The sequence below is a fragment of the Xiphias gladius genome, chromosome 19, assembly GCF_016859285.1.
Source record: "Xiphias gladius isolate SHS-SW01 ecotype Sanya breed wild chromosome 19, ASM1685928v1, whole genome shotgun sequence".
NCBI lineage: Eukaryota > Metazoa > Chordata > Actinopteri > Istiophoriformes > Xiphiidae > Xiphias > Xiphias gladius.
Genome location: NC_053418.1, coordinates 8,217,439 through 8,231,564, shown reverse-complemented (window position 1 = coordinate 8,231,564; position 14,126 = coordinate 8,217,439). Strand labels below are relative to the sequence as shown.

General features: G+C 40.0%; 1 protein-coding gene across 2 annotated transcripts; it reads left to right on the top strand.

The window, feature by feature from the left end:
* Positions 1-172: 172 nt before the first annotated feature.
* psat1 (phosphoserine aminotransferase 1) lies at positions 173-8,690 on the top strand. 2 transcript variants are annotated; one of them, XM_040154415.1, is made up of 9 exons: positions 173-383; positions 1,910-1,970; positions 2,330-2,399; positions 3,718-3,923; positions 4,870-5,042; positions 5,754-5,923; positions 6,821-6,949; positions 7,914-8,051; positions 8,272-8,690. In XM_040154415.1, the coding sequence occupies exons 1-9, from the start codon at positions 327-329 to the stop codon at positions 8,372-8,374; spliced, it is 1,107 nt and encodes a 368-aa protein (XP_040010349.1). In that variant the 5' UTR covers positions 173-326; the 3' UTR covers positions 8,375-8,690. The 2 variants fall into 2 exon arrangements, with proteins under 2 accessions (XP_040010349.1, XP_040010350.1); XM_040154416.1 differs by lacking the exon at positions 173-383 and adding an exon at positions 802-1,049.
* Positions 8,691-14,126: the final 5,436 nt, after the last annotated feature.

Genomic DNA, 14,126 nt, shown 5'->3' with positions numbered 1-14,126 from the left:
TTTGCCTGAAAAAAGAAAAAAAAATGACCACAATAATAAACTGATCATCAAAATTGTTGCCGATTGGTTTTCTTTCAAACGACTGATCGATTAATCAGTTGCAGCAATCGTTGCAGCGCATACGCGCACAGTAGGTTATACAAAATCTACCTTCTTATATCAGTAGAGGGAGCGCGTTTTCGAGCAGCACCTGAACGCAACATTCTACACAGCTAAACAGTTGGTGTCCCCTGCAGCCAGTGCAGCAGGAGAGCAAGCAGGAGTGCAGCCGAGGCTGAGGGGGCCAATCGTTCACACGGCTGAACCAAACGGAGGCGACGACCACCATGGAGCAGAAACAAACAATTAACTTTGGCGCCGGACCTGCAAAACTCCCCCAGTCCGTGAGTTCAGACCCTCATTTCGCTCGGGCGACCTTAAATAACCGGGGAGAGAAGCCGCGAGAGACGAGCTAAGCGCAAAGGACTGCGATGGGAGATGCCACTTTTACGCAGAGGTTCAGATTCTCCGAGTCTCGCTGTCTGCTGTGGTTGATTATTTATTTATTTTTATTTTTTCAGAGCAACACTCCGAACTCCGCGCTTGCAGCCCCGCCGTGAATCCGTCCCCTTCGCTGGGACGGAGACCGGCACGCAGCCGCGGTCGCCGGCGGCTCAAGCGGGGCCGAAAGCGGCGCGTCGGGTTGCATCAGCCTCTTGTCATTCGCGCGGAAGCCGGCTGGCTTTTGTGCTTCGCCGGCAGCGGCAGACTCGACCGCCAGAGGGCGGGCGGAAAACAAATCACGGCCCCTCACTTCGCCAAACGTCGGGGCCGTTTTCAAACTTCGTCGTCAGCGTGAACGAGTACAGCGCAGCTGGCGTCCAACCGGGCGCGCAATGAATCAAGCCAGTGCTCTTTTACGTTCATTCCCCCGGGTTTTATTGGTTAAAAAACAAAAACAAAAAAGTGAAAAAGAGCAGTCCCAGTGTCAGACTTTGGTTTGACTGTGGCTCCTTCTGCTGAGCTAAGTTATTATTCAGGTCTTTGCAGACGCCTGAGTCATTTGATAGGTAGGTTTCTGCTGATGTTCTGTACTATTTTTTTTTTTTTTTTTTTGCTCTGGTACTTTAGTGATCATTGTACCGAAACACAAAGGGCAACGTTTTAAAAAAAAAATTGGAAAAAACTGAACAGCAACAGATCTTTCACGTAGAATGATAAACGATCCAGCTCATCTACAGAACAGACTAATCTATAGACGGTCGCTCCACATGCTTTTTGACTATTGTATTTACAAAGACGCATTGCTGTTGAGTTTACGATTAGTTGATTAATTGATTAATCAGCAGAAAAATAATCTGCAACTATTTTCATAATCGATTAATTGATTGATTTAAATGACTTTGCTGTTTTTATATCGTCGTAAACTGAATATTTTTGGGTTTTGAAGTGTTGCTCAGACAAAATAAGACATTTGAAGACGTCACTTTCGTCTCTGAGAAGTCACAATGGACATTTTTTCAGTTTGTTTTTTTTTTTTTTTTTTAAGAAAAAAGATTAATTGTGAAAATAATCTGCAGATTAATTGATAATGAAAATAATCATTAGTTGCAGCCTTACAAATAACACTAAAATCTGAATAATCTTTATCTGGATAAGATAAACTCCAGATAAAGAACACTATGGATAAGAGGAACAATACACTTTGATTAAAATGTCCCTGTTAGACCTACTGTATCATTACACCGTACCTTGGTTACTGACAAAGACCGAACACATCAGCTCCTCTGGTTTGCCTCTGCGTTTTGGACTTGACTGATTTACACGTGACTTCTTGTTGCTGCTCAAACTTTATTTTTCAAACCTCTCAAAAAAAAAAAAACCCTGTGTCAAGCCATCACCACTCCTGACAGTGTTTGACCTGTTGCAGGTGCTGCTACAAGCACAGAAGGAGCTCCTCAACTACAGTGGCATCGGCATTAGCGTTCTCGGTGAGTAGAGCGACAGATGGTTTGCATTTAAGTTGTCGTGAAACAAAACAAAATGCAGTCTAATAAACCAGTCCTGCAAATAAATCCTCCTTCATCAAGGCTTAAGTTTTCATTATACAGAGAGGTGTTTCTATTTAGCCTACCTTCATTGATAGGGATGGGGTGGAATATAACGCCCGGATCTAATCGAAGCAGTGCATCAACAGTATCATCTGCCCCTCATGGCCGATCCCTGCTTCCTCCCTCACTGGGAATCTGTGCCACAGATGTGTGCCAGTGTAAAATGACCCCAGCATAGTCAATAAGCACCATTGACAGTGGGATTAAATTTGAATGTTTTTGATTTCTGTTCTAACCAGAGATGAGTCACAGATCATCAGACTTCAACAAAATCCTCAACAAAACAGAGGGTCTCCTGCGAGAGCTGTTGTAAGTAGCTTTTTGTTGCTTCACTCGGCTTCTTCTCTGTTGTCTTCCCTCTTTCACTTCTCTCCCCCTGGTGTACTGCAGCACCATCGTAATGCTTCCAAACTATTGCTGTATGCTCATATTCTCCTGCAACCTTCAGCTTACAATATTCACCGAATGTCGGCAATACATTTCTTTTTTTTTTTATAGTGACAGCACCTTCTTCACGTGGAATTCTGGGGTAACTTCTGTTTATTTCATGTTTGGTTTCAGCAACGCCATATAACAGGGGAAACCTCCATTAAAAAAAAATGAATACCCAGAAATACAGAAGAATATCAGAGTCAAATATGATTTATGAAAAGCAGAGTGACGGGAACGATAATGTAGCCACATTTAATAAATGTCTGTACGTTATCTAACATGTTTTTTCAAGTCCTGTGGCTCTTATTTAACATAATCAGTTTCTCCTCAGTTTCGCATCTCATCTCAGTTTCTCCTTTCGTGTGCCCACATGTCAGACTGTTGACGGCTTAATGCCAAAAACGTTTAGGGTTAGGCTGTGCTGAGGTGTTTGTCAGTCCAGTAGGTGTGTTTCACTTGAGGAAGAGTTGAACTTTGCAGAACTCTTTCTGCAGTCTTTCTAAAAACTTTGCGATTTTGCAAACCATGTTTTTGACTTTTTTTTCATATTTTATTAATTCAGGTACTTTTTATTGTTAAGCATTTTTAGAAATTCGGATTTAATAGGGTCTTGTTCAAACACAAGCTATTGTAGTTAGGTGGAAAAGACGATCGAGAAGCCTCGTTGGCAGACGGCGATGCTCCCATGTCAACTCATAAAAATGCTGAGGTAGCATTACAGCTAATGTTTGTAGGACTTAACAGTTCAAAAGTTGAAGAACATTACATATGAAAATGTACCAAATAGTTACAAAGAAATCAAGCTAAAAACAAAATGTACATATTATTATTATTATTATTATTATTATTATATTAATCTGATATTCAGTTGTGTGTGGTTTAGGTTTCTACATTCATAATAAAATGATTTCTGTAATGCTAAATTTTCAGTAATTTTAAAAATAAAAATTTTTTCTCAGAATTGGTCAAAATAGACAGACTGAGTTTTAGAAATCCCTTCTGTAATGATGGGGAAACTGCTGATGGTTTTATGCATGACAATGTTGATCACATGCAAACTGGTAGAACCAGATGCTTCTGTGTTGTGTTGTTTTGTTTTTGTTTTTTTCCTAAATTATTCTTAAAGAAACAGACGCCGTCCAGTCTAATTTGCTCTGTATATGGGGTTTTAACATGGTGACCGTTGTCTTCACAGAAATATCCCAGACAACTACAAGGTGATGTTTCTGCAGGGCGGCGGGTCTGGACAGTTCAGCGCTGTTCCTCTCAACCTGATTGGCCTTAAAGAGGACATGTGCGCCGATTACCTGGTCACCGGCACATGGTCAGCAAAAGCCGCAAAAGAAGCGGAGAAATACGGCAAAATCAGAATTGTCCACCCGAAGCTGGACAGTTACACGAGTAAGTCCGTGTGCATGGGGACATGTCTTAATGCTATCTGTGTCAATACAGAGGCAGATTAATAACGGTCTTTTTCCCTTATTCTAATAAAAAAAAGAAAAAAAAAATCAGTAACCACCTTTTTTTTTTTTTCCAGATCACAAGCATTTTTAAGTAACAAGGTTTAGTCCCAGAAAATCCCAGCACGACATGAGGAATTTCTATTTCACTTATTATTTTCTTTGTTTTGAAGTTGAACTTAATCGCCATCACAATATTTAAAAAAAAAAAAAAAAAAAAAAAATAGTGTCCGCTCCAATGAGTTGGTCATTGTAATTCATGCCACATTAGGGCAGTCCCTCTGCAAAATCTGGTTGTGTGTCCAGGCTGTTATGTAACAAAAAACAAATCCAGCCGACTGCCAATGAAAGACTCTGGTATGCGAGCAGCCTTTTCCGCATGGTTGTGTCTGATTGGGATTTTCAGCGGGGTTCTTGTTCATCCCTAATGTGTGCTGCCAGTTTTTACAGTGTTTTGGAATTACATTTAATTGCAAACGTCAAATTCATTTCATTGAAAACACATTGATTAAGAGAGAGGCAACACAAAATCGAAATCCAATTATGTTGTCTGTCCTCAGACAGGCTGGTTTGTATTAAAGAACTCTCTGGTGATTGCAGACTGTGAAGAAAGAGGAGTCTCTCGTTTTTAACCTTCATTTTTTTTCTGAACACCTGGCCCTGTAGACAAAAAGTCAACTGGCACATCTGGGTTTTGCTATGTTGGCCAAGTGGCTAAAAAGATCCAGGTCTCAAATTTTGTGCAGATATCCATGGTGCCCGGAGGATGGATTCAGTCTCGGCTGCACAGTTCCGTCTCGCAGAGCCGCCAGCGAGGCTGTAGACTCTTTACTCTGGTTTAACTATGTTAGTCTTGTTTCAATGTGTTCTTTTGTTGCTCTCTCCAGAAATCCCCGACCCAAGCAGCTGGACCCTGAACCCCTCAGCCTCCTACGTGTACTACTGCTGCAACGAGACGGTCCACGGCGTGGAATACAACTTCACACCTGAAACAAATGGGGTGGTCCTCGTCAGCGACATGTCCTCCAACTTCCTGTCCCGACCTGTGGATGTGTCGAAGGTGAGGACAAGAATGACGCTGAGTAAAATATTCAACTCTTTCGCTTCTGAGTCTCTTTTTTTCCCCAATTTTCTATACTGATTGTATCAGCAGTCTGGAAAACCTTTATTATCCCTAAACTATAGGGTGAATTTGATTTGGCAACAACAACACCCATGACAAAGTCAAAACAAGGCTCACAGTTATTTTAAAAGGAAGATAAAATAGTTATAAGAAGAAAAATCAAGGCCATATATTAGACATCTAAACTAATAAGAAGAAAATCATTAAAAAATTAAATTAAGACAAACGAAGAAATGTTAGTCGTATTGTTGTATTGCATGCTAAGATGCTAACATGCTAAACCTCAGCATGTTAACATCAAATAGCTGCTCCTATGTTAACAGGATAATGGCCGCATAGAAACATGCTAAGGTTATCATTTAGCTCTAAACAAAGGTTAAACCTATATACAACTGAGCCTGACAAAAGTGCGTACAGCTCAGACTGAATAAAGTTTAGCCAAGTCTGACTATGTCTGAGCCTGATATGTCCTGAAATGGCCACCATTAAGAGGATAATCCCTTTTGACTTAGACACGGCCTTTCCTCTTGTGATCCCATAGTTCTTGCCCAACGAGTCGACAGCATGGCTTTGGACAGTCGTATATATTTTATTTTTTATTTTTCATGTTTTATTTTTTTGTATAATGTGTCCCCTTGCATTGTGTAGTTTGGGCTGATTTTCGCCGGCGCTCAGAAGAACGTAGGCTGTGCCGGGGTAACTGTGGTCATTGTGCGAGAGGACTTGTTAGGCCACGCTCTGCAAAAGTGTCCCATTGTCCTGGACTACAAGGTGCAGGCTGAAATGAACTCCCTCTACAACACACCGCCGTGTTTCAGGTACAGATACAGTTCACCTTGGTTTTTAACATTAGAAGCTCCGCTAATTCCTGTAAAATGTACAGTACTGTTAAGAACATTTAAGCAATAAAAGTAAAGGGATGATGCTTTCAAAAATAATCCATGAATACTTTTTATTCATCAATTAACTTCATACAAAAAGGAAAAGGAATGAAAAGGAAAAATAACTAATTCAGATCAAACTACTTACACTTATTCACTTTCTCGCAGGGAGTCAGATGAGAAGATTGATATTCATTTCTGTCCATTAAATATGAAGCTACAGCCAGCAGCTGATTAGCTTAGCTTAGCATAAAGACTGAAAATCGGTAAACAGCTAGCCTGGTGTCCATGGGTTTAAAAAAAAAAAAAAAAACAACCTCATTATTAAACACGTTATATGTAGTTTGTTTAAACGGTTAAAAAAACTGAAGCGTAAAACGACAATGTTTTCAGGGGCACGGTTGCTGGACTACATCTTTGCTGGGACCAGTTACTTCCCGGAGTGGAAGAGATTCCAGGACACCTTAAACCAAACCTTTTTGTGTTTACATATATCTTTTTTATTTATTTATTTTTGGATGGATCAAACAAATGAGATATAATTTGTCAAATAGTGAGATTTAACCTGGACAGAGCCATTCTAACTGTTTCCCCCTTGTTTATACTAGGCTAAGCTGAACAGCTGCTGGCTATAGCCTTGTAAAGTACGTTTAAGGCTAACTGTCAGCAAGAAAGCGATTTAAGCCTAGTTCCCAAAATATCAAACTATTCCTTTTAAGGATGATTAAAAGTATTTCATAATCATAATGTAAAATTTTAATGCCTTACTTTTGATTTACCACTTCAACTGTGTGTGTGCCTGTTTTAATCTTCCTCATCCTTTTGTCGGTTCAGTATCTACATCATGGGTCTGGTGCTGGAGTGGATCAAGAACAATGGCGGGAGCGCCGCCATGGAAGGGCTCAACAAGCAGAAGTCCTCCATGATTTATGATATCATCAACGCCTCTAATGGCTTCTATGTGTGAGTATCAGGAAAACTTCAGCGGCACATATTAAAATAGGAAACTCGGGTCCGAAACGTTCTGGGAACGTTATGCACTGTGAACCATCATTCGGAGTCCAGGTCTGACTGGATCAGCATGAAGTACTGCAGAGCATTACCGGCTGAGTAATGGTCTAACTCTCCAGCTGATGGTTCACAAAAGGTGTAATGGAGAATTAAATGCATAATACTGTAGCTCCAAGAGCGAAGAAGAAAAACAAGTGGCATTAGAGCACAGACTTTTAAGATCTTGTATCACAAACCTCAGACTGATTATGAATTAAGTGCAAATCACGCATGTGACGCACAGCTTTAACCTACTTTACCTAAGTACGCTTCGCCTCATATTCTGTAACGGCAGCGATACGCACTTTCGTACTACGGTATTTTTGAGACTACCAACGCCAAATAAACCAGGGAACTTCAGTTGCTTGAGAGAAGAAATTGCGCTGCTCGATACGCACGCTCACTTTCAAACTTAACACTCAAACGCGAAACATAATTTTACCGTGCTGACATTCGCTTCACGTTTTTAACGTGAGCTTACACATCTGGAAATACACCTCCAAAATAAGAGCTTTCTTTCATAATACAACTTAAGGGAAAAATTATAACAGCCTTAAGAAAATAACTGTAAGTAACAACAAATTATTTGAATATGAATTATTAGACCAAACTAAAGGTCATTTATACCGAACACCACTGATAGAACTCTTTGTCTATCCCTTCCCCACCCCCCCTTTACCCTTGACTCCTGCCTTTATTTTGTGTTTTATCTTCTATTTTATCTTTTTTTTTTTTTTCCTTCTGCTGAAACAATGATTTTCAGAATTTGACAATATCTGCACACACTTTATAGTCTACAATGACAGTAACAGTGGAGAAACTGATTTAAGTAATGAAGTGAAAAATAAAAATTAGAACTACTTACTGTTGTGTCCAGGTGTCCTGTGGACGTGGCTTGTCGAAGCCGCATGAATGTACCATTTCGTGTGGGGAAGAAAGAGGGAGATGACGCCTTGGAAAAGGAGTTTCTGGATGGAGCATCCAAACGTGGAATGATATCACTGAAAGGACACAGGTTAGTTTAACACATGCCTCCTCTTGTTGTTCCATTAGTACCTACATGGGTTACTAGAGAGAATACTGGGCCCGGATTTTTTTCCACATGTAATACTTATGCAGAGTTATGCAGGAGCACCAACAGCTGGATGCGTAATGGATTTGTTTTCTTGTAAACTGCTCTGTCGCAGAGCTGCTTCTGCAAGACCTCAGACATGTCAATTTGTCTCCCCCCGCAGGTCAGTTGGAGGAATCCGTGCATCTCTGTACAACGCCGTGACACTGGAGGACACCGAAGCCCTGGCTGCCTATATGAAAGAGTTCCTCAAGGAGCACCAATAAGACAGGCCTAATATCACACAGTGGCATTTCATTACTTCAGTACCGTTTTTAAAAAAAAGTTTACCTCTACTTGAGATCCTTGTTGGATCTGGAAGGTGCACCTTTAGATGCCTGTTTTGTAACACCCGGTCATTTTTCCTAATAAGCCTTAACCACTGCTGTTGCCAGTTATGTCTTAATTACACCTGTATGTCGTAGAGTTACCATTCCAATGAATTTATTGACTAACATTGCTTTGATATACGTACTGTAGGTAATTGTTGTTACTTGTTCAAAATATATTTACATTCCAGTAAATCTAACTTGACAATACGTACTTTGGAGTGTGATTTTTCATGTCTTGAATGCTGTTTTCCAGCTGACCACAGCTGATAATTTAAAGTGATCAAATAATTTAAAAGTGATAACTCCTCACCTATAAGAAGAGCTAAAAAACCAGACTGAGCAGCGCTGTGTTTGTCTGTTTTCCCTTGAAAGAAAAATGGTATTAAGAACAGTCACATCACCAATATCATTTGAAAATGGTTCATTACTGTAAAAATAGGGGATATGGACTCATAAGATGCCCCAGTATTTAGAATCATAGCCACAAGTGTGCTATTGCTGCTAGCAAGCGAAAATGAAAATAGATGTTTTGGCTGCAGATGACCTCTAGGTGGAAGTGTTGAGAATAATTTTTTTTTTTTTTTTTTTTTTTTTTTGGTCAACCTACTGTTTTCAAGTTCAAGAAGGAACCTCTAAGCTAAGATCCAAAAATATCTGCATGCATGCCCTGACGAAGATGGCCAATGGTAAGTGAGAAAAGACTTTTTGTAATTTGACTGAACTGACCCTTTAACCAGCCACAATTATCTACTAGTTGTGTGATTTTAAGATTAACACCATTTAGACTCAAAATCATTACGGCTTTTAAAAAAAAAACAGTGCATCGGTGTTCTTCAGGGCGTGTCAATGCACTGTTATGTCGCTAGTAGGTGCGGTTAAAAATGTAACGGATGATGCAACGTGTCAAGCAACAGACTTGAAACTTTGAGCCAGCAAGAGCAGTGAAAATTAGCTTTTTAGCCCGATGTTAAATAACTCTTTAAGAATATGCAGGGCAACTACTTTATAAGCAGGCTAAGTCTTTTGCTGTGAGGTTAGGCAATTGCCTCCCACTATTTCACGGCCCCTGCAAGCAATAACAGCTCCATATGTAGTGAGCGGGTCAGCAGGGTGGCAGGATGGCTTCATGGCAAGAGAGAGACCGTCCTCCATTTGGATGTCCAGAGGCCAGTCCCCTGTCTGCATTAGCTCCGCTGAGGATGTCCTTCCGCACGAAACTGCAGCCGTACCAGCTCCAAGAGCGCTGACTGTATCTGACTCTCACCTTTGACCTCCCTGGAGAGGAAGTAACAGAGGGAAGAGGTAGGCTTTTACCACAAAGACTGAAATGTGTAGGGGTTTGTGTGAGCCGTGCTGAGTGTGTTCGCTTTGTTTTTATGACTCCTTCGTACCTTGCATGCGAGTGACACGAACCAACCCCAAACCTGCCAACAGCTCCTTTCCAGTTCCTCACTGTCTCTCAACATCTCTTTATCTATGAAAACTACAAAATTGGGCCTCTGTGGCTGATGAAATCCCACAAAATAAAATATCAAAGCCCACTGCTAATTTTGAAATCTCAAATGATAGGAATAGGTAAAAACTGTTTGAACAGTTCGTTTGAACATGGTAAACACTGAAGGTCATCACAAGCATTTCCCCCATGTTTTCCATCTCCAAGCTTCTATGGTTGCAGAAGAAATGAAATTCACAAGTGGCAGCCAGGTATCACAGTATAGTTCAATTCTATCCTTTTTTTTTGTTTTTGTTTTTTTTTCCCAATTTCGTATTGTCTGTCAGAAGGCTTGTACATTGTTCAAGTAAGTTTTGTCTTCTGCTTCCACTGGTACTTTTTTTTTTCTTATACAGTGTACTGTTTATACAGAAAATAAGAGGATGAAGGTGATATGGGGGGGTGTTACTTAAATTAATTAGGTATCAAAAAAGACAGGGCAGGGTCCACCAACCAGACTGTTTGTATAGGTGTGTATTTTTTAAATGCATGCAAGTAGTTTGTTGTAGCTGCCTGGATGCCTGGAGTTACGTATCTGGAAAATTATCACTACAATAAATAAATGAACATGATAATATATTTCACACGTCTCACACAAGGCAGAAAGCAAAAATCAACAATCAGAAAATCAAATATTAAATTAAGTCAAATGGATAACAAAACAATTTTCCAGTAATGTATAAGATGAAAGAAATAAAAACCTAGTGGTAAAAACCTAGTTGAAAGAAAGAAAAGAGGATATGGACTAATAAGATGCCCCAATATTTAGATTCTCAGACTCGAGTGTGCTATTGCTGCTTGCAAGCTTGAAAAAAAAGGAAACTAGATGTTTTTGCTACAGTTGACCTCTAGGTGGAAGTGTTCATCAGGAAACGTGTGTTTGCAAAACAAAGGTGATCAAATGAGGGTCTTACTTCTTTTACAAGGATGTCTGGTGTTGCCCACCCGATTCCATGAGGCTTTGTTGGCAGATCATTTTTCTTAAAGCATATACACAAATAGATTATAGCAGCATATGGTAAATAATATTTGATAATAAAATAATAGTGTCCTGTGATAGATTATATGGTAGTTAATACACAAAAACAATAAACACAACATGGATTTAAACAACTAGACGAAGGAAATTTATTGTATATTCTATCTCACACCTATTTGCACACACACAAACACACACGCGCACACACACAAACACACACACACACACACACACACACACACACACACACACACACACACACACACACATAGACAGTCATACGTGTGGTTTCCTCTGAATAAGTCAACTCACCACCACAGGTTAAGGGCCCTCAACTAAAGAATTAAATCAGTATCCTCTCCACTTCAATGTTTTGACAAAAAACAAATAAACAAACAATTGCATTTTACTCACTATAAATTCTTTACATTTATTCATTTTAAAAGAAATGTCAAGCACTGAAAACATACCTATGTTAGATACAGAGAAGCATGTTGTTTACAGTTATTGTTGTAGGCACATGTCACCCAGGAGCTGGACAGTTAGGTCATTAACTCCTCTCCAGATCAGACCTTGAAGGAGATGTTGACTCGTGCAAAAAGGCTATTAGTGTGTAGTGGGCATGATGTCAATGGAGCATGATATGCACTGTTTTAGCAGTGCTTTTATCCTTTATGCTTTACAACCCTATCAGTGCATGAATGGTTGTATGGGTGGAATAAGTGGGAATTGAACTATTAACCCAGTAGTCTCAGCATGTTAGTATCTGTATTATGTTGCAGCCCACTTTCGTAGAGGCTAGATATTTCCCATGAAGTAATTTTTTCCTCATATAATATACCTTTTTGAAATCTAGACGGTAGGTGATCATGATATGTAACCTCTGAAACGGACTCTGTTTGAGACTCTGTTTGAGTCAGTTTCAGGGACTAGCTGGTGACCACAGAAAAAAGCGACTAGCTATTTTCTTACTTTCATTTTGAAATGTAATGAAACACAAGGTAAAGTTGATCGAGGAGTTATTATTTTATATAACATCCCTGATGATTCTTTCCAAAAAGTAATTTTGGCTGTTAGCAAATATCAATACCAAGAGCAGGGGAGAAACTCTGAATGCCGGTGTTGACTGTGGATCCCCAGAGCGGAGGATGTTGGACCTGCTGCGAAGGTTTGTGTGCTGAAAGGTAAAAATGTTCCGCCAGACTGAGGTATTGCTTTAGGCTGGAAGAGTTTTCTGTCAGAAGGATAAGACACTGCCGTTTTCTTTACATTTATATCTGCAGCTTTCCAAGGCTAAAGTTTTCCAGTAACAGCTTGTCTTAGTTCATGGTCATCTTTAACTGTGGCATTGAAAGCGCTCGTGCTCCCATCATCTGCAGGAACTTTGGCATCATGCTCTTTTAGTCCAGTCATCAGTGAACATTTCTTCGCAACTTTCTATTAAAGCCACAGGGGCATAAACACATATCTGAGCTTCTTTGCTTCCATCTTTACTGTAGCTTGACTTCCTCATCTTCAGTGTACTGAGACTTGAAGGCTCTCTGCAAATTCAGCAACTGCGTTTCTGCAAATGGCTATGCTATTTTAGCTTATTTCTTGTGTGTTTTTGGCTCGTCCCCCAGTTGTACTTATATTGTCTGACACAATTCAAAGCCACCGTGCTTGGAGTCATATGAAGAGGACTCCTGGTGTCACGATGGCCAAGACAGAAACTTGAAAATTTGTGATTCTGTGTTTGGATCAAGGTGCGACTTTGGATACTGAACCAAGATCAAAAGTTTATAGCCATGCTAGCCGCCCTCCGAAGCTAAAGTTAGCCACAACGCTGCCTTGTGCGAAAACATCAGCATGCTAACGAGCAGCTATAAAAGGTTTCTAAGTTCACCATCTTAGCCCAGTGTATTAACATGCTAATGGTTACTATTAAACACTAAACACAAATTAGTACAACAAATAGCCGTGGAGACATATTACTCAAAGCCACGAATTTCCGCCTCATGGTGGCACTGGAGGAAAACTCTAAGTATCACTAACATCAGTAGGATTCATCCTCCGTGGGCCATGAATGCCTGTGCAAAATTTCACGTCAATCCATCCAATAGTTTGGATATTTCAGTCAAGACCAAAGTGGTGGACTGACTGACCTAGCGAGCATGGCTAAAAATGTGCTCAGGTGAGAATTCGGGCAACATCAGAGTGTAAACGACAAGCTAATAGTAATCTTGTAGTTTCTATAGGGAGGTTAAAAGAATTATGAGACACTGTTGCTGATCTGGCTTAGGAGAGGAAATCTGGGAACACTGTTAAGCAAGCCTCTGGTGAAAAATTTGAAAGTGTGTGTGGTTGGGTGGGGACCTCCAGTTAAAGCTGAAATACAATAAGATCCACTGTTGCCCGAGGCGAGTGAAGTACAGTAAATGATGCAAAAGGATTAGTGTGAGACATTTCCTCTCAATACCTCTGACTCTACAAGATGGCATCCAGGAAACTTTTAACCCCCCAAAAGCCCCTGGAACTGGAAAGTGGAGAAAGAGACAGGAACAAATCAGGAGATGTAAATGCAAAAAGACGTTCTGACAAGAACAGATTTAATATCGCTCATTGGAAGTGTTGATGGTGAAGCTGCAGATCATGTACAGTCCATTAAAAGAAAATCCGAAAAAAAAAAAAAAAAAAAATCTGCTGTTCTGAGTTATAAAAGCCACCAGAGGGTGCAAGAATCAATAGCAGTCATGCGTTAACTGGAACAAGCCTGTCTACAATTTTTGCATGTTTTCAAAGCATGACTGTGTTGTAAAAAACCTTGCTGCTTGTGCTTATAGCTATGAAATGAACTGTGCAGTGTGAGTTTTGACAGCCAAGAACATACCATCAGAGGCAAAAGAAAAAACTTTTACAAAGAAAAATCCCAGTTAGATGACGTTAAGACAGTCGCTGAATTACTTTAATGTCAACAGTTTGAGTAGAGGGATATTTGTGAGGGAGATATGAGAAAACAGTATATAGCTTCATGCACTGTATTTTCAGTCTTTCTCTTGTCTCTGTATCAGGGGTACAATGACAAGTTCTTTATAATCTACTCTCTGCCTAAATGCAATTTGTGTTCCATCAAAATTCCTAACCTGTCAGTAATTTTCTAAAAATATTCTCCATGACCCTGCTGCAGATCCACCTCA